The 25,431-nt window shown below is 49.1% G+C and overlaps 1 gene segment (V, D, J or C); it reads left to right on the forward strand.

Moving 5' to 3' along the window:
* Window positions 1–25,431, forward strand: part of LOC141162499 (Ig mu chain C region-like) — a 489,780-nt gene that overhangs the window by 456,198 nt on the left and 8,151 nt on the right. Inside the window, 3 exon segments of the C gene segment in view lie at window positions 16,653–16,964; window positions 18,185–18,517; window positions 22,056–22,367. Coding sequence covers window positions 16,653–16,964; window positions 18,185–18,517; window positions 22,056–22,367 — 957 coding nt within the window.

The following is a 25,431-nucleotide window of genomic DNA, read 5'->3' on the forward strand; positions in this document are numbered from 1 at the left end:
CTGATTGGTCGCGGCCGCCGGCCACGACCAATCAGCAATAATGGCAACAAATTTAAAAACCGCTGTGCTGATTGGGCGCAGCCGCCGGCCGCGACCAATCAGCGATATTGGCGCAAGCGATATTGGCGGCAAATTTAAAAACCATTGTGCTGATTGGTCGCGGCCGCCGGCCACGACCAATTAGCCATATTGGCGCCACATTTAAAAACCGCTGTGCTGATTGGTCGCGGCCGCCGGCCACGACCAATCAGCGATATTGGCGCCAAATTTAAAAACTGCAGTGCTGATTGGTCGCGGCCGCTGGTCACGACCAATCAGCGATATTGGTGCCAAATTTAAAAACCGCTGTGCTGATTGGTCGCGCCCGCCGGCCACGACCAATCAGCGATATTGGCACCAAATTTAAAAACCGCTGTTCTGATTGGTCGCAGCCGCCGGCCACGACCAATCAGCGACATTGGCGCCAAATTTAAAAAAGGCTCTGCCGATTAGTCGCAGCCGCCGGCCGCGACAAATCAGCGGTATTGGCTCCAGCAATATTGGCGCCAAATTTAAAAACCTCTGTGCTGATTGGTCGCGGCCACCGGCCACGACCAATCAGCAATAATGGCAACAAATTTAAAAACCGCTGTGCTGATTGGGCGCAGCCGCCGGCCGCGACCAATCAGCGATATTGGCGCAAGCGATATTGGCGGCAAATTTAAAAACCATTGTGCTGATTGGTCGTGGCCGCCGGCCACGACCAATCAGCGATATTGGCGCCACATTTAAAAACCGCTGTGCTGACTGTTCGCGGCCGCCGGCCACGACCAATCAGCGATATTGGCGCCAAATTTAAAAACCGCTGTGCTGATTGGTCGCGGCCGCCGGCCACGACCAATCAGCAATATTGGCGCAAGCGATATTGGCGGCAAATTTAAAAACCGTTGTGCTGATTGGTCGCGGCTGCCGGCCACGACCAATTAGCCATATTGGCGCCACATTTAAAAACCGCTGTGATGATTGGTCGCAGCCGCCGGCCACGACCAATTAGCGATATTGGCGCCAAATTTAAAAATCGCTGTGCTGACTGGTCGGGGCCGCCGGCCACGACCAATCAGCGATATTGGCGCCAAATTTAAAAACCACTGTGCCGATTGGTCGCAGCCGCCGGCCGAGACAAATCGGCGGTATTGGCGGCAGCGATATTGGCGCCAAATTTAAAAACCGCTGTGCTGATTGGTCGCTACCGCCGGCCACGACCAATCAGCGATATTGGCGCCACATTTTAAAAACGCTGTGCTGATTGGTCACACCCGCCGGCCGCGAGCAATCAGCAATATTGGCGCCAAATTTAAAAACCTCTGTGCTGATTGGTCGCGGCCGCCGGCCACGACCAATCAGCGATATTGGCGCCAAATTTAAAAACCGCTGTTCTGATTGGTCGCAGCCGCCGGCCACGACCAATCAGTGATATTGGCGCCAAATTTAAAAAAGGCTCTGCCGATTAGTCGCAGCCGCCGGCCACGACCAATCAGCGATATTGGCGCCAAATTTAAAAACAGCTGTGCCGATTGGTCGCAGCCGCCGGCCGAGACAAATCAGCGGTATTGGCGCCAGCGGTATTGGCGCCAAATTTAAAAACCGCTGTGCTGATTTTTCGCACCCGCCGGCCACGAGCAATCAGCAATATTGGCGCCAAATTTAAAAACCGCTGTGGTGACTGGTCGCGGCCGCCGGCCACGACCAATCAGCGATATTGGCGCCACATTTAAAAACCGCTGTGCTGATTGGTCGCGGCCATTGGCGCCAAATTTAAAAACCGCTGTTCTGATTGGTCGCGGCCGCCGGCCACGACCAATCAGCGATATTGGCGCCAAATTTAAAAACCGCTGTTCTGATTGGTCGCGGCCGCCGGCCACGACCAATCAGCGACATTGGCAACAAATTTAAAAACCGCTGTGCTGATTGGTCGCGGCCGCCGGCCACGACCAATCAGCGATATTGGCGCCAAATTTAAAAACCGCTGTTCTGATTGGTCGCAGTCGCCGGCCACGACCAATCAGTGATATTGGCGCCAAATTTAAAAAAGGCTCTGCCGATTAGTTGCAGCCGCCGGCCACGACCAATCAGCGATATTGGCGCCAAATTTAAAAACCGCTGTGCTGATTGGTCGCAGCCGACAGCCGAGACAAATCAGCGGTATTGGCGCCAGCGGTATTGCCGCCAAATTTATAAACCGCTGTGCTGATTTTTCGCACCCGCCGGCCACGAGCAATCAGCAATATTGGCGCCAAATTTAAAAACCGCTGTGGTGACTGGTCGCGGCCGCCGGCCACGACCAATCAGCGATATTGGCGCCACATTTAAAAACCGCTGTGCTGATTGGTCGCGGCCATTGGCGCCAAATTTAAAAACCGCTGTTCTGATTGGTCGCGGCCGCCGGCCACGACCAATCAGCGATATTGGCGCCAAATTTAAAAACCGCTGTTCTGATTGGTCGCGGCCGCCGGCCACGACCAATCAGCGACATTGGCAACAAATTTAAAAACCGCTGTGCTGATTGGTCGCGGCCGCCGGCCACGACCAATCAGCGATATTGGCGCCAAATTTAAAAACCGCTGTTCTGATTGGTCGCAGTCGCCGGCCACGACCAATCAGTGATATTGGCGCCAAATTTAAAAAAGGCTCTGCCGATTAGTTGCAGCCGCCGGCCACGACCAATCAGCGATATTGGCGCCAAATTTAAAAACCGCTGTGCTGATTGGTCGCAGCCGCCGGCCGAGACAAATCAGCGGTATTGGCGCCAGCGGTATTGCCGCCAAATTTAAAAACCGCTGTGCTGATTTTTCGCACCCGCCGGCCACGAGCAATCAGCAATATTGGCGCCAAATTTAAAAACCGCTGTGGTGATTGGTCGCGGCCGCCGGCCATGACCAATCAGCGATATTGGCGCCACATTTAAAAACCGCTGTGCTGATTGGTCGCGGCCGCCGGCCACGACCAATCAGCGATATTGGCGCCAAATTTAAAAACCGCTGTTCTGATTGGTCGCGGCCGCCGGCCACGACCAATCAGCGATATTGACGCCAAATTTAAAAACTGCTGTGCTGATTGGTCGCGACCGCCGGCCACGACCAATCAGCGATATTGGCGCCACATTTTAAAAACGCTGTGCTGATTGGTCGCACCCGCCGGCCGCGAGCAATCAGCAATATTGGCGTCAAATTTAAAAACCATTGTGCTGATTGGTCGCGGCCGCCGGCCACGACCTATCAGCGATATTGGCGCCACATTTAAAAACCACTGTGCTGATTGTTCGCGGCCGCCAGCCACGACTAATCAGCCATATTAGCGCCAAATTTTAAGACCTCTGTGCTGATTCGTCGCGACCGCCGGCCACGACCAATCAGCAATATTGGCGCCACATTTAAAAAACGCTGTGCTGATTGGTCGCAGCCGCCGGCCGCGACCAATCAGCAATATTGGCACCAGCGATATTGGCGCCAAATTTAAAAACCGCTGTGCTGATTGGTCGCGACCGCCGGCCACGACCAATCAGCGATATTGGCGGCAAATTTTAAAACCGCTGTTCTGAATGGTCGCGGGCGCCGGCCACGACCAATCAGCGATATTGGCGTCAAATTTTAAAACCGCTGTGTTGATTGGTCGCTGCCGGCGGGTACGACCAATCAGCGATATTGGCACCAAATTTAAACACCGCTCTGCTGATTGCTCCCGGTGTACCGCATACATTTTCTAGAAAACCCGATGCGTTTGAATCGGGCCACCATCTAGTATTTAACATAACTAGCCTATATTCATTGTTCTATCACCCTGTCTTGCAAAGATATCGGTACAACAACTGTAGGAGTTGATGTAAGAGGTAAAAAACTGCTAGCTATCAATCTACCAAGTCAACCTTCAAGAAAACTTACCATCCAGACTCATGAATAATAGTTATGTCTCTGGACGTACTGAATTTGTCTGGCATAATTAAGAAGAATTGCTGTGTTGTCACAGGGGGGAAAATGTATGGAAAACCTGCGGTGTGGGGAAGCTGTATGGAACTCTTATTTCCTATGTATTACTATGTATTTCCTATGTATTACTATACTGATTGTAGCATTGGCGTCTCTGCCTCCTGCCCGGCATTCCCCTGCGCTCCTTTTGCTGCAGCTGCTGGCGCGCGCAGCTTCCCGGGCACTGTGCTTAGGGCGCGCGCGCGCTCCCTGCAACTTAAAGGGGCCGCGCGCGCCGTCCTAAGGAGTCCCCGGCCAATGGCCAGAGGACCTCCCATATATAAGGCACCTCCTCCAAAATGGAGGTGCCCGAGCAAAGTTGTAGCACAGTGTACTCACCTCTGCTTCAGCCCTCAGGTCCCGCTGCTAGCCTGACTACTAGTCCTGCCCGCCAGCCTGACTACCAGTCCAGTCCGCCAGCCTGACTACCAGTCCAGTCCGCCAGCCTGACTTCACTCCAGCCCAACAGTCTGTCTTCCGCTCAGTCCGCCAGTCTGTCTATGGGCTCTGCTCGCCTGCTTACCTGGAAGCACCTGCCTGTTTCCTGCCGTGTCTACCTGGAGGCTCCTGCCTGTCACTTGCCGTGACTACCTGACAGCCTACCTAGAGGCTCCTGCCTTCACTTGCCATGACCACCTGACAGCCTACCTAGAAGCTCCTGCCGTCACTTGCCGTGACCACCTGACAGCCTACCTAGAGGCTCCTGCTGTCACTTGCCGTGACCACCTGACAGCCTACCTAGAGGCTCCTGCCGTCACTTGCCGTGACCACCTGACAGCCTACCTAGAGGCTCCTGCTGTTACCCGTCGTGCCTATCAGCCAGCCTACCTGGAGGCTTCTGCCTATTACCTGTCGTGCCTACCTGTCAGCCTACCTGGTGGCTTCTGCTTGTTTCCTGCCGTACCTACCTGGAGGTTCCTGCTGTACCTACCTGGAGGTTCCCGCTTGTTACCTGCCGTGTCTGCCAGTCCATCTACCCGGATCACTCGTCAGCCTGCCTGCTGTGCCCATCTGCAATACCGGTCAGTCTCTGCCATCTGTACCGTGGGAGTCACCTGCTCCCATACAAGGTCGTCCCCAGAGTAGCACCTGGTCCCTCTGCTTGGACCCTCCCTGGTCACAGAGTCGATTGAGCCGTCATACGACCTTGGTCGCTCCGAGTTGATACCTAGTTATGCCCCTCTGGGTCTCTCCTTGCACCGCAGCACAGAGGTTCCACCACCCGGTACCGTAACAGTTTGCTCGGGCCATGGAACCTGGTGGCCCCCAGGCCCCCTCGCTTGCTGACCTGTACCAGGAGGTTTCTTGTCAGTGATCCCAACAGGAGACCATCGTGACCTACCTGCGGAATGTCAACTCTCGCCTGGACACGCTGTCTGTCCCACCTGTGTCCACCTCAAGTTGAGCAACTCCCGCTCCGGCAGTGCCTCAGCCCACCAATACCACGGCATCCATCCCAGGACCCCGGCTTTCTGCGCCTCCTCGTTTTGGAGGTGACCCCGTCCTATGTCGGGGCTTTCTGAACCAGTGCACCCTGCACTTTGAACTTTTGGCACCTCAGTTTTCTTCCGATCGGGCCAAGGTGGTGTTCATCATGTCTCACCTCACCGGGGAAGCATTGGCATGGCTTAACCCTCTATGGGAGAGAGGGAATCCCCTGGTGTCCGATCTTCCAGATTTCCTTACTGCCTTCTGCAGAGCCTTCGATGAACCGGGATGAAGGATTTCTACTGCCTCCTCATTGCTCCTTCTCCGCCAAGGGAGTCTCACCGTGGGCCAATATGCTATACGCTTCCGTACCCTCGCTTCAGAGCTTGCCTGGGACAATGAAGCCCTGGTGTACACCTTCTAGGAGGGTCTTTCCGGTCGGATTAAGGACGAGTTAGCCGGCCAGGACATTCCTACCACCCTGGATGACCTGGTGTCACTAGCTACCCAGATTGACCTCCGTTTCCAAGAACTTACCAAGGAGGTTGCCCGGGAGAGAAGATTTCCTCGTCTTGATCCTGTTTTTCATAAACCGGCTTCCCAACCAGCTACTCCCCGGGCACGCTCACACGAACCTATGCAGATCGACCAGACCAAGATGCTCAAGTCTCGCCTAGAAACTCGTCGAGCCAAGGGAGGCTGTTTCTACTGTGGCAGTAAGGAGCACTTCCTCCGTTCCTGCCCGGTGAAGCCGGGAAACTCCAGTGTCTAGGACCACTCGGAGAGGTCGTCCTAGGCAAAAATAAATCCTCTCCTGCCCTGACTTTGTCTGTCTCTATCTCCTCGGGAGAGAACCGCTACTTTGAAATCGCACATCTGGATTCCGGAGCTGCTGGAAACCTCATTTCCCTGTCCCTGGTTGAGAAATATCAGATTCCCACCAAACCTCTGGCTGAACCATTGGCAGTCGCTTCCGTAGATGGAAGACTCCTTCCGGTGACTATCTTGCTCGTCACAGAACCTATAACCCTGCAGGTGGGAATGCTGCACTCAGAGAGGATCTCCTTCCATGTGCTTTCCGGACTCTCTCACTCCCTATTGCTAGGTCTACCCTGGCTACAGATAGTGAAAATAAATATCACTGCACTCCCTTTGTAGGTGCTCGAGCAGGGGCCGAACCCTTTAGGACACAGTTCAAGAAACCTCGGCACTCAAAATGTCCTTTATATGTGATCATTTATTTTAGCATGATAAACACACAGCAATATTACAACAAAACGTTTCGGTCATGATGACCTTCTTCAGTTGGCTGTAGAAGATAAAAAACAATGTAAGATCTTGTCGGGAAATATAATTCATTACAAACAATAATAATAAAGACAAAAATAGCTTACAAAAATGATAGTAGTAATCTCGAATACAATGGGTGATTGGAGAAAAATAGTGCCCAGAGAGCATATTAGATAAATGAACAAAGCAATATGATAATAAAAGGAAGAAACAAAGGGAAAAAAAGGAAGAAACAAAGGGAAAAAAAAGGGAAAAAAAGGGGAAATTTTTTTTTTTAAAAAGTGTGTGAGACCACGAGAAAGAGCAGGTAAATATGATATCACTGGTACTGTAAAAGGTGAATATCAAAAGAAACTGAATGTTGTACACAGTACAGGATAGGGAGGACAGGATAAAAAAGGGGGGGGGAAAGACAAGGAGGGATGAGGCAGGAAGAATGGGAAAAAAAGGAAAAAGCGAGCAGCTATAGAGGAATATGCGGAGGAAATACTAGAGGAGACACAGTGGAGAGTATAAACATACCAAATAGAACTGCTGGTGTAGGTAGAGGGATAGGGTCCCAAACGGGCTGCCTGTGGATAAGGGGATAGGATGAGGCAAATAAGTATATAGGGCGACATAGATTATGACCAGCATATCCAGCAGTGGTGGGAAGGTTACCTTAGAGGAGCGTGCGTTGGCTCCAGTTGCGCATCGCGGTGTCCACCGCTCGATGTGAGACCAGAGTGAGAGACGGGGCGTATATAGGGGGAAAGACTGATGAGTGAGCCAATGAAGGCGCGGGTACAAAAACAGGTGACCGCGCGAGACCGGAAGTGGCAAGTCGCGTGACTGGAAGAGACGGACACCGGTCATGTGAGCGTTCCAGGAGGCGAGGCTTGCGTTCCACAATGTTAAGTATAGCCAGAGGGAGCGATAGGATCTCCTAAGGTTATGATGGAGAGGAGGGGCATAAGAAGAGGGGAGGGGAGGACCTTAGAGTAAGAGGAGCATCTGTAGGAAGGGCACAAAGAGGCAGGTCACAAAACACTGAATGAACAGTATGGCATAGTAATACAGACACATGAAAGCACCGATAATAAGGACATTATAATGCTGTATCCTACAAGGGAGACACAATGGTTATGACATTTGGTAATGGCATTTGCAAATTGGCAACATAACAAAGATGAAACGCGGTCAGTGGGCCGTGATGGGTGCGAGAGATAACTAACAGGTAAGTGTGCACCATATACGGTATAATAGAGAAGGCTGTTGAAATAGGGGGCTAGAGTGTGTGGCAGGTATACACACGGGTGGGTGCTAATAAAGGTATCAACTAAATGACAGAAGGTCGTACTCCCTGTTGAGGCCCCTGGGATGAAGGGAATCGAGGGGGTGGATCCAAAAAGCCTCTCTTTGTTTGAGGAGGCGGATCCTATCACCGCCACGGCGTGGTGGTGCTATTTGTTCGAGAGCTTGAAATTTTAATTGGGAGACACTGTGTCCTGAGGAGATGAAATGGTGGGGGATAGGTAGAAGTAGATTTTTGCACCTAATTGTCGATTTGTGTTTTGAGATTCTGTCTCGAATGGGTTGTGTGGTTTCTCCTACATAGAGGAGTCCACACGGACATTTGATCAGGTAGACGACATAGGCACTGTCGCAGGTATAGTATCCATTGATGTTGAATTTCTTGCCCGTGTGAGGATGGTAGATCAAGTTGCCTTTGGTGACATTGTTGCATTGCCTACATTGGAGGCAAGGGAAGGTACCTGTTTTGGGATGTTGGAGAAAGCACTGAGTTGGTCGAGATCTGTTGGTGCCGATGTCTGCTTTAACGAGGGAATCTCTTAAATTGGGGGCTCGTTTGAAGCAGGGCATGAAAGGTTTCTGAAAATGGGAAATGGATGGATAGCCAGTGCTTAAAATGCCCCAGTGTTTGGTTTTATGTAATATATATGCAAAGGGGTGAAACGTATGTACAAAGGAATACGTCCTGAGTTGTCACGATGTGCCCGTGGTGTATCGTCTGTGGGTTGAAGAAAGGAGGAGGGGTAGCCTCTCCTTCTGAATTTCTGGTTCATGTCCTGGAGCCTGGAATGGCGTACGGTGGGATTGGATACGATACGTTCGACCCTTTTAAATTGTGACCTAGGGATGGATCTCTTGATGTGTATTGGATGATTGCTGGTATAGTGCAGTAGATTGTTACGATCAGTAGGTTTGGAGTATAGATCTGTGGACAATATGCCATTGTCGTCCTTGATGACGAGAGTATCCAGGAAGCTGACCTTGTGCTGATCATGTGTGACCGTGAAGTTCAAATCAGGCCATGCTGAATTCAAGTCAATGAAGAAAGACTCGAGGGTGGACACCGGGCCGTCCCAAATGCAGAAAATGTCATCGATATATCTCTTCCAGACGACACAGTGTGTCTGGAAGAGAGGATGGGTGTATACAATGAGGTCTTCGAATGCCGCCATGTAGCTGTTAGCGTAAGGGGGGGCAACATTCTATAATTTTATCTTCTACAGCCAACTGAAGAAGGTCATCATGACCGAAACATTTTGTTGTAATATTGCTGTGTGTTTATCATGCTAAAATAAATTATCACATATAAAGGACATTTTGAGTGCCGAGGTTTCTTGAACTGTGTCCTAAAGGGTTCGGCCCCTGCTCGAGCACCTACAAAGGGAGTGCAGTGATATTTATTTTCACTACCTGTACCGGTCCATTTGCACCCCTTGGGGACATGTCCTCATCCACTTTTTCTTACAATGTGGAGGAAACCAATTCTACCATCCTCACACGGGCAAGAAATTCAACATCAATGGATACTATACCTGCGACAGTGCCTATGTCGTCTACCTGATCAAATGTCCGTGTGGACTCCTCTATGTAGGAGAAACCACACAACCCATTCGAGACAGAATCTCAAAACACAAATCGACAATTAGGTGCAAAAATCTACTTCTACCTATCCCCCACCATTTCATCTCCTCAGGACACAGTGTCTCCCAATTAAAATTTCAAGCTCTCGAACAAATAGCACCACCACGCCGTGGCGGTGATAGGATCCGCCTCCTCAAACAAAGAGAGGCTTTTTGGATCCACCCCCTCGATTCCCTTCATCCCAGGGGCCTCAACAGGGAGTACGACCTTCTGTCATTTAGTTGATACCTTTATTAGCACCCACCCGTGTGTATACCTGCCACACACTCTAGCCCCCTATTTCAACAGCCTTCTCTATTATACCGTATATGGTGCACACTTACCTGTTAGTTATCTCTCGCACCCATCACGGCCCACTGACCGCGTTTCATCTTTGTTATGTTGCCAATTTGCAAATGCCATTACCAAATGTCATAACCATTGTGTCTCCCTTGTAGGATACAGCATTATAATGTCCTTATTATCGGTGCTTTCATGTGTCTGTATTACTATGCCATACTGTTCATTCAGTGTTTTGTGACCTGCCTCTTTGTGCCCTTCCTACAGATGCTCCTCTTACTTACGGTCCTCCCCTCCCCTCTTCTTATGCCCCTCCTTTCCATCATAACCTTAGGAGATCCTATCGCTCCCTCTGGCTATACTTAACATTGTGGAACGCAAGCCTCGCCTCCTGGAACGCTCACATGACCGGTGTCCGTCTCTTCCGGTCACGCGACTTGCCACTTCCGGTCTCGCACGGTCACCTGTTTTTGTTTTTGTTTCATTGGCTCACTCATCAGCCTCTCCCCCTATATACGCCCCCTCTCTCACTCTGGTCTCACATCGAGCGGTGGACACCGCGATGCGCAACTGGAGCCAACGCACGCTCCTCTAAGGTAACCTTCCCACCACTGCTGGATATGCTGGTTATAATCTATGTCGCCCTATATACTTATTTGCCTCATCCTATCCCCTTATCCACAGGCAACCCGTTTGGGACCCTATCCCTCTACCTACACCAGCAGCTCTATTTGGTATGTTTATACTCTCCACTGTGTCTCCTCTAGTATTTCCTCCGCATATTCCTCTATAGCTGCTCGCTTTTTCCTTTTTTTCCCATTCTTCCCGCCTCATCCCTCCTTGTCCCCCCCCCCCCTGTTTTGTTGTAATATTGCTGTGTGTTTATCATGATAAAATAAATTATCACATATAAAGGACATTTTGAGTGCCGAGGTTTCTTGAACTGTACCCTGGCTACAGAGACATGAACCCGTTCTAAATTGGCAATCCGGTGAGGTGCTCCGTTGGGGGCAGGATTGCCATAAGATCTGCCTGGTTCCGGTTCGCCCGGCTCATTCTCCACCTACTCCGGCTAATTTACCTGGTCTTCCGGCACCTTACTGGTCCTATGCAGATGTCTTCGACAAAAAGGAAGCAGAGATACTGCCAACTCATAGGCCATATGATTGCCCTATCGATCTGGCACCCGATGCCACTCCACTCCGTGGGCGTATTTACCTGTTTTCGTCGGCCGAAACCCGGGCCATGTCGGTGTACATCAAAGAAAATCTGGCCAGGGGATTCATCCGGAAATCTACTTCCCCGGCTGGAGCCAGATTTTTTTTCGTTAAAAAGAAAGACGGTTCATTACGTCCCTGTATTGACTATAAAGGACTCAACCAAATCACGGTCAAGAACAAATACCCCCTGCCACTCATCTCTGAGTTGTTCGACCGCCTGAAGGGTGCAAAGATCTTTACCAAGCTGGATCTATGTGGAGCGTATAACCTGGTCCGGATCCGTCAAGGAGACGAGTGGAAGACGGCAGTCAATACCCGGGACGGTCACTATGAATACCGTGTGATGCCCTTCGGTCTTTGCAGTGCTCCCGCCGTCTTCCAAGAATTAGTCAACGACATCTTCCGTGACCTCTTATATTCTTGCGTGGTGGTGTACCTGGACGACATCTTGGTCTTCTCTCTGGATCTTCCCACACACCGGAGGGTTGTTCGTCAGGTCCTGCTAAGGCTCAGGCAGAATCACCTTTATGCTAAATTTGAGAAATGCCTCTTCGAGCAAACCTCTCTTCTGTTTCTGGGCTATATTATCTCCAAGGCAGGCCTACAAATGGACCCCGAGAAGCTCTCTGCTGTCTTAAAGTGGCCCCGGCCGGAGGGATTGAAGGCGATTCAGCGATTGCTGGGCTTCGCCAACTACTATCGTCTCTTCATCCCGCATTTCTCTTCCCGGACTGCTCCCATCTCTGCGCTCACCCATAAGGGAGCAAATCCCAAGGAATGGCCGCCCGAAGTGGAGGAGGCCTTCCTCTCCTTAAAGCAAGCCTTCTCCTCTGCCCCAGTGCTGTACCATCTGGATTGCAACAAACAGTTCTTCCTGGAGGTTGATGCGTCCTCCGCCGAAGCGGTTCTTACCCAAAAATCTTCATCCGGGAGAATGGTAACCTGCGGCTTCTTCTCCAAGCTCTTCTCCTCAACTGAGCGCAACTACTCTATAGGAGACCGAGAACTGCTAGCCATCAAATTGGCGCTGGAGGAGTGGCATTACCTGCTTGAAGGGACTCTGTACCCGGTGATCATCTATACTGATCACAAAAACCTGGCATATCTCCAGAATGCCCAAAGACTCAACCTGCGTCAGGCCCGGTGGTCTTTATTCTTCGCCCGCTTCGACTTTACCCTACATTACCACCCGGCGGACAAGAACGTTAAAGCCGGTGCCTTGTCCCTATCCTTTCTGTCTTCCAATCAAGAGTAGGAGCCTATGCACATCATCGATCCCTCCAAAGTGATGAACGTGGCTCCCTTGGATCTGACTCGTCTCCCACCCGGTAAGATGTTTGTAGCAATTCTGGATCGTAAGAAGGTTCTTCACTGGGGTCATTCTTCCAAACTAGCTGGCCATGCTGGCCAAAAGAAGACCTTCCTGCTCATTACCCGACATTACTGGTGGCCTACCCTGCGCAAAGATGTGGTAGACTTCGTCTTGGCCTGTTCGTCCTGTGCCCGCAACAAGGTTCCCAGACATCTTCCAGCCGGTCACCTCCTGCCTCTTCCCGTACCTGCTGCCCCGTAGCAACACATCACTATAGACTTTATTACGGATCTCCCTGTTTCTGCCGGTTGTACGGTCATTTGGGTGGTCGCCGACCGCTTTTCTAAAATGGCCCACTTCATTCCCCTGCCTGGTCTCCCGTCTGCATCTGTACTGGCTAAGGACTTCATCCATCACATCTTTCGTCTCCACGGCCTAACCCTCCACTTTGTGTCTGATCGAGGGGTCCAGTTCACTTCGCGCTTCTGGAGAGCTACATGTAAGCTGCTGGATGTCACCCTGGATTTTTCCTCTGCTTACCATCCACAGTCCAATGGCCAAGTGGAGCGTATCAACCAGATCCTTACCAGCTACCTCCGGCACTTTGTTAATGCTCACCATACCGATTGGGTGGAGCTCCTACCATTGGCTGAGTTCTCCTACAACAACCATGAGAGCGAATCTTCATCCAAGTCCCTGTTCTTTGTGGTCTACGGTCAACATCCTCGGATTCCGTTTCCCGTCTCTGCTTCAGTGGACAACCCAGCCACGGAGGCTCTGGTCAGCGAATTTTCCACTATTTGGGAGGACACTAGATCCACACTTCTCCTATCCTCCGAGCGGATAAAGAAGCATGCTAATAAGAGACGTCTGGATCCACCTCAATTCTGTCCGGGAGACAAGGTTTGGCTCGCCTCCGAACATGTTCATCTCAAAATACCCTCCTATAAGTTGGGTCCACGGTTCATCGGTCCATTTGAAGTCCTCATGCAAATCAACCCAGTAGCCTACAAGTTAAAACTCCCAGCCACCTTGCGGATTCCTCAAACCAGATGTGCTTAATTCTTTTTCCGACAATCCAGGTACCTCCCCAGCTCCGGTCTCCACTGAGGACTCTCTATGAGGTAGAGAACATTCTGGCCACCAAGAGGGTAAGAGGAAAAACCTTTTTTCTGGTGGATTGCAAGGGGTTTGGCCCAGAGGAGAGGACTTGGAAACCCAGGGAGAACATCCACGCCCTGATTCTCCTTAAAAAATTTCTTGCTGGCCTGAAAAAGAGGGGGCGTAAGGGGGGGGGTACTGTAGCATCGGCGTCTCTGCCTTCTGCCCGGCAGAGACGCCATCCTCCTTACCGCCACGCTCCCCACCCGGCGTTCCCCAGTGCTCCTGTTCCTGCAGCTGCCGGCGCGTGCAGCTTCCCGGGCACTGTGCTTACGGCATCCTAAGGAGTCCCCAGCCAATGGCCCGAGGACCTCCCATATATAAGGCACCTCCTCCAAAATGGAGGTGCCCGAGCAAAGTTGTAGCACAGTGTACTCACCTCTGCTTCAGCCCTCAGCCCCCGCTGCTAGCCTGACTACTAGTCCTGCCCGCCAGCCTGACTACCAGTCCAGTCCGCCAGCCTGACTTCACTCCAGCCCGACAGTCTGTCTTCCGCTCAGTCCGCCAGTCTGTCTATGGGCTCTGCCTGCCTGCTTACCTGGAAGCACCTGCCTGTTTCCTGCCGTGTCTACCTGGAGGCTCATGCCTGTCACTTGCCGTGACCACCTGACAGCCTACCTAGAGGCTCCTGCCGTCACTTGCCGTGACCACCTGACAACCTACCTAGAGGCTCCTGCTGTCACTTGCCGTGACCACCTGACAGCCTACCTAGAGGCTCCTGCCGTCACTTGCCGTGACCACCTGACAGCCTACCTAGAGGCTCCTGCTGTTACCCGTCATGCCTATCAGCCAGCCTACCTGGAGGCTTCTGCCTATTACCTGTCGTGCCTACCTGTCAGCCTACCTGGTGGCTTCTGCTTGTTTCCTGCCGTACCTACCTGGAGGTTGCTGCTGTACCTACCTGGAGGTTCCCGCTTGTTACCTGCCGTGTCTGCCAGTCCATCTACCCGGATCACTCGTCAGCCTGCCTGCTGTGCCCATCTGCAATACCGGTCAGTCTCTGCCATCTGTACCGTGGGAGTCACCTGCTCCTGTACAAGGTTGTCCCCAGAGTAGCACCTGGTCCCTCTGCTCGGATCCTCCCTGGTCACGGAGTCGATTGAGCCGCCGAACGACCTTGGTCACTCCAAGTTGATACCTAGTTACGCCCCGATGGGTCCCTCCTTGCACCGCAGCACAGAGGGTCCACCACCCGGTCCCGTAACACTGATGGAGGTTCTGATGATGTATTACTGCACTGACATAGGTTCTGGTGATGTAGTACTGCACTGACAGGGTTCTGATGATGTATTACTGTACTGACAGTGTTCTGGTGATGTATCACTGCATTAAAAAAAATTCTGGTGATGTTTTACTGCACTTACAGTGTTCTGGTGATGTATTACTGTACTGACGGAGGTTCTGGTGATCAATTACTGCAGTGACGGAGATTCTGTTGATGTTCTACTGTACTGACAGTGTTCTGGTGATATAGTCATGTAAATGGTGTAATCTTTAATTTATGAGACTTGATGCTAAAACATTATAAGGTCAGTGTGCTGGACTAAAAATACAACTGTCTGAATGTCTGCTAGCTGACCAATAAATTGACTAAAGTCCCCATGCAGTATGCAGCTGTCAGATCGTTCGTCCGGCAGCTATCTCTCCCAGCATATATACAGGATCGCTCACTCTGAAAGCCGCTGTTACACATCTTTGACAGCAACTTCTCACTTAGAGAACAAAAGGATCTACAGTCTGAAATTGGACGCACTGGATTCTTATCTCCCCTGACAGTCATCAGTCAGAGGCCCCCATGACAGTCATCAGTCAGAGGCCCCCATGACAGTCATCAGCCGCAGGCCCCCATACACTTTCAGCAGAACCTGTTGGTATCAGCGGATTTGGCCCAATTTAGTCTAATATGTATGGGGGTCTTAACTACTATCTGAAGGATATGGGCACTGTCAGAGTATGTGCACATGACTTCTTTTAGACTTCTGCGAATCCGTGGAGTTTTTCAGACTAAAGACGTTAAGCACACATGTAGAAAAATCAAGGAAATCCTCCAGTGAGAGCCCAAAAGAAATGGTATATATATAAAAAATATGAAATTTATTGCTGACTGTTCCTTATTATTATTATAGTGCCATTTATTCCATGGCGCTTTACATGTGAAAAAGTGGTATACATACAAAAACAATTACAATAATCTTGAACAAAACGAGACGGCGACTGGTACAGGAGGAGCGAAGACTCTGCCCGCGAGGGCTCACAGTCTACAAGGAATGGGTGAGGATACAGTAGGTGAGGGTAGAGCTGGTCGTGCAGCGGTATGGTGGAGCGAGGACCCTGCCCGCGAGGGCTCACAGTCTACAAGGGATGGGTGAGGATACAGTAGGTGGGAACCCTATTCCCCTCTGTTTTCCATTAAGGACACATAGTCGTCATTTTGTCCCTAAGTAACTTTTTACTTTGCTTCTTTTTAGTTGTCTTTTCCGACATCTTTTAGCCATCAGTTTTTGTTTTTATTTATTTTTTTTTAAATGGACCAGTCTCTTCTTTTAGCTGCTTTATGCTTTAGGAAACTTGAAGTGGTTAACAAAAAGCTCAAAAGACTGTATATATGAACAGCGAGTCGCTTTTACAGTGCAGTATATGAGTTCATTGTTTTTAGCTTGTACTTTAGCACTTTTTCAGGCTGGTTACAGAGCAGATCTGTCAGAAAAAAACGCTGTGTGCACATACCCTTAGTCGTACTGATCAGTAGGGGGGCGTACCACTTAAAGTTCATAGGGCAGCATGAATGCCAAATATGGCCCTAATTATAATATAATATTATTATGTTACTAATGTCCGGTTATTAGAATTCTGGGATATATAATGACATGAAGATGTTTCACTGCAAGACGATTTATAGTGAGATATTACATTTAGCTGACATTATATTCCTGTACATTATAATATAATATTCTATTATTATTTTGTTACTACTGTCCGGTTATTACTATAACTCACATAATATCTGGCTATTGCTTCACATTTCAGGAAAGCCAAAGATGTTACAGCCAATAATAAGAAGTCGGTTTGTCTGTGGAGAGATGAAGTATTTACTCAACTTGGAGAAATTTTATCCTAAAAGCATCAAAATTATCTGGACGTGTGGAGAGAGAGGAACAGAAGAAGTCCTATTATCTACTGACTCCATATCAGTGAGTCCTGACAGATCCTACAAGGTCTCCAGTGAGGTCGTTATTCCTGAGGATCGTCACAAGGATCCAGAATTCAGAGTAAGAGTGTCCTGGGAACATGAATCTATGGACATGCCAGAATCCTGGGAGCTGTCTATGAGAGACTTAGGTGAGAAGAGGGATATATGGGGGTTATATAAGAATCCTGGACCCATCTGTCAGAGACTCTGGTGAGAGGAGAGATATATGGGGTTATATAAGAATTCTGGAGCCGTCTATCAGAGGCTTAGGTGAGAGGAGCGATATGTGGGGGTTATATAAGAATCCTGGAGCCATCTATCAGAGACTCAGGTGAGAGGAGAGATATATGGGGGTTATATAAGAATCCCAGGAGCCGTCTATCAGAGACTCAGGTGAGAGGAGAGATATATGGGGGTTATATAAGAATTCTGGATCCGTCTATCAGAGACTCAGGTGAGAGGATAGATATATGGAGTTATATAAGAATCCCAGGAGCCGTCTATCAGAGACTCAGGTGAGAGGAGAGATATATGGAGGTTATATAAGAATCCTGGAGCCGTCTATCAGAGACTCAGGTGAGAGGAGGCACGGTGGCGCAGTGGTTAGCACTGCAGCCTTGCAGCGCTAGGGTCCTGGGTTCAAATCCCACCAAGGACAACATCTGCATGGAGTTTGTATGTTCTCCCCGTGTTTGCGTTGGTTTCCTCCGGGTTCTCCGGTTTCCTCCCACACTCCAAAGACATACTGATAGGGAATCTAAATTGTGAGCCCCGATGGGGACAGTGACGATAATGTATGTAAAGCGCTGCGGAATATGTTAGCGTTATATAAAAAAAATAAAGATTATTATTATTATTAGAGGAGAGATATATGGGGGTTATATAAGAATTCTGGATCCGTCTGTCAGAGACTCAGGTGAGAGGAGAGATATATGGGGTTATATAAGAATCCCAGAGCCGTCTATCAGAGACTTAGGTGAGAGGAGAGATATATGGGGTTATATAAAAATCCTGGAGCCGTCTAACAGAGATTCAGGTGAGAGGCGAGATTTATGGCATTATATAAGAATCTCGGAGATGTCTGCAACCATATAACTCCGTCCTTATTACACAATACAGTGGAGGGTGTTGACTATATAGGTCCGCGCAATATACAATACGATACGATACAATGTACCTGCTTGTCGTTCTCCTTTATATCCTGTACTACTCTAATAATGACTCTGGTGACATTTTTTTGTTCGGTAAACTCCTCTGTATTTTTACTGTCTGATCTCCCTCATTTTTTCCATTCTCCAGATACAGTAATAATTCCATGTACATTATATTCATGATGATATTGTATGTGATGTCCTGTCTTTTTCTGTAGAGTACAGATGGACTCCAGTTGTAGAAGACATTTTGATCCCTCGTCTACTTCACGGCTCCCCGGCCGTCCTGCAGTGTAATATCTCGGAGTATTTCCCGGATGCCATCACTGTGAAATGGATGAGACGTGATGGAGATAAGTTACATGAAGAGACTGACGATAACCAGGGAATAACATCCAGGAGAGCAGCTGATAACACCTACAGCCGTACAGCCAGTCTGACCATCACCCCCGACCTGCGGACACATCAGGGGGCAGAATATATATGTCTGGTGGAGCACCCCTCCCTGGAGAGACCCATAGAGAGAAGCTCGGGGCGGCTGCGAGTCTATGGTGAGTGGATATATATTCTGGAGAAATATGAGGCTTCCTCTGCAGGGCCGGCTCCAGGTTTTCGTGGGCCCCGGGTGAAAGAGTCTCAGTGAGCCCCTTTAACACATTAAGTATGCAGACATACACACACAAATGTACACACACACAGTACACAGACATGCACACACACAGTACGCAGACATGCACACACACACGGTACACAGACATGCACACACACACGGTACGCAGACAAGCACACACACACGGTACGCAGACATGCACACACACACGGTACACAGACATGCACACACACAGTACGCAGACATGCACACACACAGTACGCAGACATGCACACACACACAGTACGCAGACATGCACACACAGTACGCAGACATGCACACACAGTACGCAGACATGCACACAGTGCGCCGACATGCACACACAAACGGTACGCAGATATGCACGCAGACATGCATGCGCACACACAGTACGCAGACATGCACACACACAGTACGCATACATGCACACACACAGTATGCAGACATGCGCACACACAGTATGCAGATATGCGCACACACACAGTATGCAGACATGCACACACACACAGAACGCAGACATGCACACACACACAGAACGCAGACATGCACACACACAGAATGCAGACATGCGCACACACAGTATGCAGACATGCGCACACACAGTACGCAGACATGCGCACACACAGTACGCAGACATGCGCACACACAGTATGCAGACATTCACACACAGTATGCAGACATGCGCACACACACAGTATGCAGACATGCGCACACACACAGTATGCAGACATGCGCACACACACACAGTATGGAGACATGCGCACTCACACACAGTATGGAGACATGCGCACACACACAGTATGGAGACATGCGCACACACAGTATGGAGACATGCGCACACACACAGTATGCAGACATGCGCACACACAGTATGCAGACATGCACATACACACAGTATGCAGACATGCGCACACACACAGTATGCGGACATGCGCACACACACAGTATGCAGACATGCACTCACAGTATGCAGACATGCGCACACACAGTATGCAGACATGCGCACACACACAGTATGCAGACATGCACACACACAGAACGCAGACATGCACACACACACAGAACGCAGACATGCACACACACAGTACGCAGACATGTGCACACACAGTACGCAGACATGCGTACACACAGTATGCAGACATTCACACACAGTATGCAGACATGCGCACACACACACAGTATGCAGACATGCGCACACACACAGTATGCGGACATGCGCACACACACACAGTATGGAGACATGCTCACACACAGTATGGAGACATGCGCACACACACAGTATGGAGACATGCGCACACACACACAGTATGGAGACATGCGCACACACACAGTATGGAGACATGCGCACACACACAGTATGCAGACATGCGCACACACAGTATGCAGACATGCACACACACACACAGTATGCAGACATGCGCACACACACACAGTATGCAGACATGCGCACACACAGTATGCAGACATGCGCACACACACAGTATGCGGACATGTGCACACACACCGTATGCAGACATGCACTCACAGTATGCAGACATGCACACACATACAGTATGCAGACATGCACATACACAAACATATACACAGATAAGTGCACATACAGGCATATGTACATATTTGAACACAAATTCTTAAAAACACATATAATAGACAAATAAATATACACAGTCATACACACTGACATGCACAGATATTCACATCATACATGCACACACACAGACACACTGCCGTGTCATTACTACTAGTGATGGGCAGTCCCGTTCTTTTTGGTGAGCTGGATCTTCTGGCTCTGCTCACCAAAAAGAGCCGGCTCTTTTGGATCCTAAATGTATCCCTATTAAATATGTGTTCACCATAGGTGAAAACAGATTTAAGATGACCTTGATGCGCCAAAATTCCACCCACCCACTGCCGAAACTCCGTCCACCCGCGATTAGCCAGTTAAAAATTGAAGAGTGGGGGGAGTTTGGTTCCGGTGGGCGAAGTTATGACTACCGAACACCACAATTTTACACAGAGTGAGAGCTATTCAGAGGAGCTAGCGGCTCTCACGGGGGTGCCGGCTTCCATCAGTCACAGCAGGGAGCCGGCTCTTTGTGTCGGATCATTTGTGACACATCACTAATTACTACCAGACGATGCCACCCAGCACACTGTCTGGTGAAGTGCTGGCAATCAAGCAGCGCCGGCGGTCCTGAACGTGATGGTGCTGGGGAAGCGGCCCTGGTCCTGACAGCAAGTGGTCATGGTCTCACTGACCCGAGTGCTGACCGAAATATAAGCATAGTTAATGAGAGGCATTAATTTGTCACCTGTTCACCAGCACACGAGGTCACCGTGATGGGCTTGTATGCATCCAAAATAAAACCATTAGTATAATACATATCACAAACATTGGTCAGTGAAACCATGATTAAGACATCAACATCATTAAACACGTAGGTCCTGATCTTTGTAGTGCACCATACGGACAATTGGTGTGGAGCAATGTTTTAATGCGCACAATAAAAGCTATGTTTTATTTCAAGAAACTCGCCTGATACGCTGCATCATCTTTCCCTTTTTCCCATATACAAAATGTTCCGAAAAGAAATCAATGCATTAAGCAGCAGTTTTTGGACACATACTTGTCCTTAATCATCGTACATGATTCTATTATTTTGCACGTCTGGATAAAGCCAATTAAACCCTTAAGGGGGTCCTACAGGGAAATAAGAAATATTTTAATGGACTTGCCTTCATAAACTATAAGGCTAACATACATGGTGCTGATTCTAAATTCACTGCCCCACTATCAGTATTTGGTCAGTATTTTTTCTCAGCAGTGGGTGATAAATGCAGAATTGGTGACTTGTTTCTATTATACCTTTTCTCTGATTGTTCCTCACCTGGTTTTGGCTCCCACTCCTGAGAAAAAATACTGACCGAATACTGACCAAATACTGATAGTGGGGCCGTGGCCTAATACTGACCCTACCTGCTATTGAATGTGACAGTGAATGTGCTCCTCAGTGCTCCACCTTCTCGGAGGTTAGGTCACATATCAGGGGTTGTGGCCTCCTCCTGACCACTAGTATCAGCCAGCCTCCCGATAACATCTCCTTCTATGAAGTCCAAGATCAGGGGGTATGGACAGGCCATGCCTAGCTACTACAGTCAATCTATTTTTGCTCTTAATGCCCTCCTTCTCTCCTGCCCCCTAGTGATCCCAGTAACTACAACCTGGAACCATTATTCCAGCCGATCACTAACAAGAAATACTAGTAATAATAACAATAATAATTAGTAATAATCTCTGTATTTGGTCTCTTTCCTGTAGACGGTGACCGTTCTCCTCCATACTGGGGGGATGTAATGACTGGAGGATGATTTCTAGTTTAGGATAGAATTGGATGATGTATAAGACATTACATGACCCCGAGTACAGACAACGAGACAAACTTCTGCTTCTTGTCTTCCAGGTAAACCCCAGATGTCGGCCCCTATAGAGATCACTATGGACGATTCATCTCGTGTTCAGTTCTCTCTGAATCTACAGAAGTTTTACCCTAAAGATATAAGAATCTCCTGGAGGTGGGAAAATATGAATGGTCAATATGGATTATCACCAACTGCGGAGACAATCAGTACGAGGGACGACCATCTCACATATGAGGTCACCAGTGTCGTCCAGATTCCTGATCATCAATTCAGAGATCCGGAGATGAAAATCATTGTAGAGTGGAAACACGAGAGTATGGAGACGTCAGAGAGAAGATCACTGAGTGTCAACGGTAAAGATGATTTCTGTCTATTGATATGCCAGAATAAATTTTTTTGCAATTCATTTTGCTTCAATCTAAAAAAGGGCAGCCAGCCACAATTTTGCTAGATTCATTTTAAGGCCAGGAATCTAAAAATTCTATATACAGTACAGACCAAAAGTTTGGACACACCTTCTCATTTAAAGATTTTTCTGTATTTTCATGACTATGAAAATTGTACATTCACACTAAAGGCATCAAAACTATGAATTAACACAAGTGGAATTATATACTTAACAAAAAAGTGTGAAGCAACTGAAAATATGTCTTATAATCTAGGTTCTTCAAAGTAGCCACCTTTTGCTTTGATGACTGCTTTGCACACTCTTGGCATTCTCTTGATGAGCTTCAAGAGGTAGTCACCGGAAATGGTCTTTTCTGTATGTCATGAAAATACAGAAAAATCTTTAAATGAGAAGGTGTGTCCAAACTTTTGGTCTGTACTGTATGTGACATGCAGAAGTAGTGCTGTTGCTTTAAAACCATTAAGCAACTATTAGAAGTAACACAAGCACAGGAGACAGGAAGTGTTGCGCTCCAGAAGCATCCAGCAACTAGAGGGATTAACACAGTCACAGGAGACAGGGAGTGTTGCGCTCCAGAAGTGTCCAGCAACTAGAAGGGTTAACACAGTCACAGGAGACAGGGAGTGTTTTAGCAGAGCCCCAAAGGGATTGTGGGGAAGTTGTGTACTGTCTGACTAGAGCCTAAGAGAAAGGTGGTGGCTTATGATCTGTATAACACAGAAGACAAGGGAACAGAATTCAGGTCAGAAAGGAAGCTCAACAAAGGTCAGTTAGACTCCCTGAGCTCACAGTGTGGAGTATTATCAGCCAGGAAGATAAGGACTTGAAGGAATCCTGTCATAGGGATCATCTCCCCCATCAAACCCTCCCCCCTCCATCTCCATGCCAGATTAAGAATGCTGTGTACTATTGAGTCCTTGTGAAGGAAAAGCCTGTGGTTGTGTATGCATTAACACTGTGCTGTACTGTGCTACTGGATAAACTGTGTACTACTGTGCTGCAAAGGAGATTGAGAAACAGGCTCCAGTAGCAACTGTACAAAGAGACATTTGCATTGCACTGGCCGTGCCTCACTAAATGTTACTGTTCTACCGTTTATGAAGACTCTTCTCAGATGGATCTGGTCAGCAATTGAATCTATCCTGAGCCTGAGAGAGTCTGAAGCAGATGGTCTATGGTCGCCCTGAGTAACGGTTTCCCCAGGATTCCAAAGAATTCATGTAACCAGTCTCGTCCCTATCTGAACTTAAAGGCGTCGGTGTAACATCTGTGGTCCATACGGGGAGTCCTGAGCGGGAAATAGCATGTAAAGGGAGAAAAGGAAAAGTGTCTGAAAAAAACACTGCAGCACAGCAGCTCAACTCAACTCTGCTACACCAGTTAAAGGGGACCAGCTCTAAAGAAAAACTCACTAGCAGCAATGAATGTGGAAATACAAATGGACAGAATTAGTGAGCTGCTTCTTCAGTTAATCTGTGAAGAATTGAGAACAGTAGCAGAAAATGGATTTTCCTGGGAAATATGTTAAGGAACATCGTTTCCAGGGTAATGACTTGTATATAAGGCAAAATAAATAGCCAAAAACAAAAATACTTCTCCACACCTTGGGCTATGTTCACACGTAGCGTTTTTGACACGTTTTTGCACTTTTGCATTGCTTTCAACCGTGACAAATGCATTCACCGGGAGATGTCATTTTAACATTTTACGACCTTATCTGGCCATGTGGTGTGTGACACATCATCAGACACATCCTGTTTCATTTACGAAGGAGGGACTCTGAAAGTCACAAAGCCTACATTTATAGGGCCATCAGGCATCCTTTAATATTCTAAAAAGGGCAAGCAGTCGGCGCTCATTATTGTTAGAGAGCCATCAGCCGGCTATGCTTTGTTGTTCTGACTCACCCACTGGGCCATGGGGCACTCGGAACCAGGCTGTAGGGCAATGCTGGGAGTAGTAGTGGCGACCCGGTCCCGTGGCTCAGGGTGGTGAGACCAGTGGTAGTCTACTATGTGCTGTAGGTAATGTCCGACTACGCCACCCGTGGATTGCGGTCAATAAGAACCGCCGCTGCCAAACCGACCTCTGAGGCTGATGTTGTGAGGGCAGCAGAGTGTGGTACAACTCCCCACGGGAGGAGTCTAGCCTCAGGGCAATGTAGAGCAATGATGGTGGTTGTGGTGCGGGGCGTCCCAGTACTAGTAGTGCTGTATGCGGTGAGAAAGCACAGAGACAAGGGGTTGCAGTTCAGGTTCTTTACTCACAGTTCTCATCCAGGTCACTTGTGCACAGGTAGGACCGCCTTAGCCGTGCTGCGTCCACCAGGCAGGGGGCTCGACCAACCCCCAGGTAATTCCAGAGTGTGGCACAGGACTCCCTTCTATCCTTTCGTCAGCCGTGCCCCACCAGTGAGACTACTCCTGTCCAGCTGCCTCGGATCTTCTCCTGGGAGGGCTGAGTGCCCAGTTCCCTGACCCTATGTGGTGTGCCTTCCTAGTAAGTGTAGTGAGGGGTCGCACCAGTAAATGATCACGACCACCGGTTCTTGGTTAAGGATTAGTCACCTCCACCAACTTGGGATCCGGTACCCTGTTCTGCCAACCCGTCACCCGTAATCTCCTGGGTCCTTAGGGTTCCTTCTGCCTTCGTGTCTCTGAGCCCTTCTACACTTTGGGTACTTCTCTTTCTTTGCTGTTCCTTTCTGTTTCTGTTTCTTTCTGTTTCTGTTCCTTTCTGTTCCTTTCTTCTGGCTTTGGCCTTCACTCTAGGCCTGCCTCGTGGAGCTGGGCCCGGACTAAGCCACAGCTCCCTGTCAGCCCTCTCTGGCTGAACTCCTTCTCTCAATCCTCTAACTGAACTTCCCCAGAACTAAGATGGTGCCAACCTTATATACTTCCCTCTCTGTGTATGAGCCCAGGTGACTTGCAACCAATGGGCTCCTACCTATGCCCAGAAATCGTCCCCTCCTGCTCCTACATCACTGGGTTTTCCTCCCCCCTCCCCAC

This window comes from Phyllobates terribilis, unplaced genomic scaffold, assembly GCF_046119375.1.
Source record: "Phyllobates terribilis strain yellow unplaced genomic scaffold, ASM4611937v1 Scaffold_9__5_contigs__length_417890890, whole genome shotgun sequence".
NCBI classification, from domain to species: Eukaryota; Metazoa; Chordata; class Amphibia; order Anura; family Dendrobatidae; genus Phyllobates; species Phyllobates terribilis.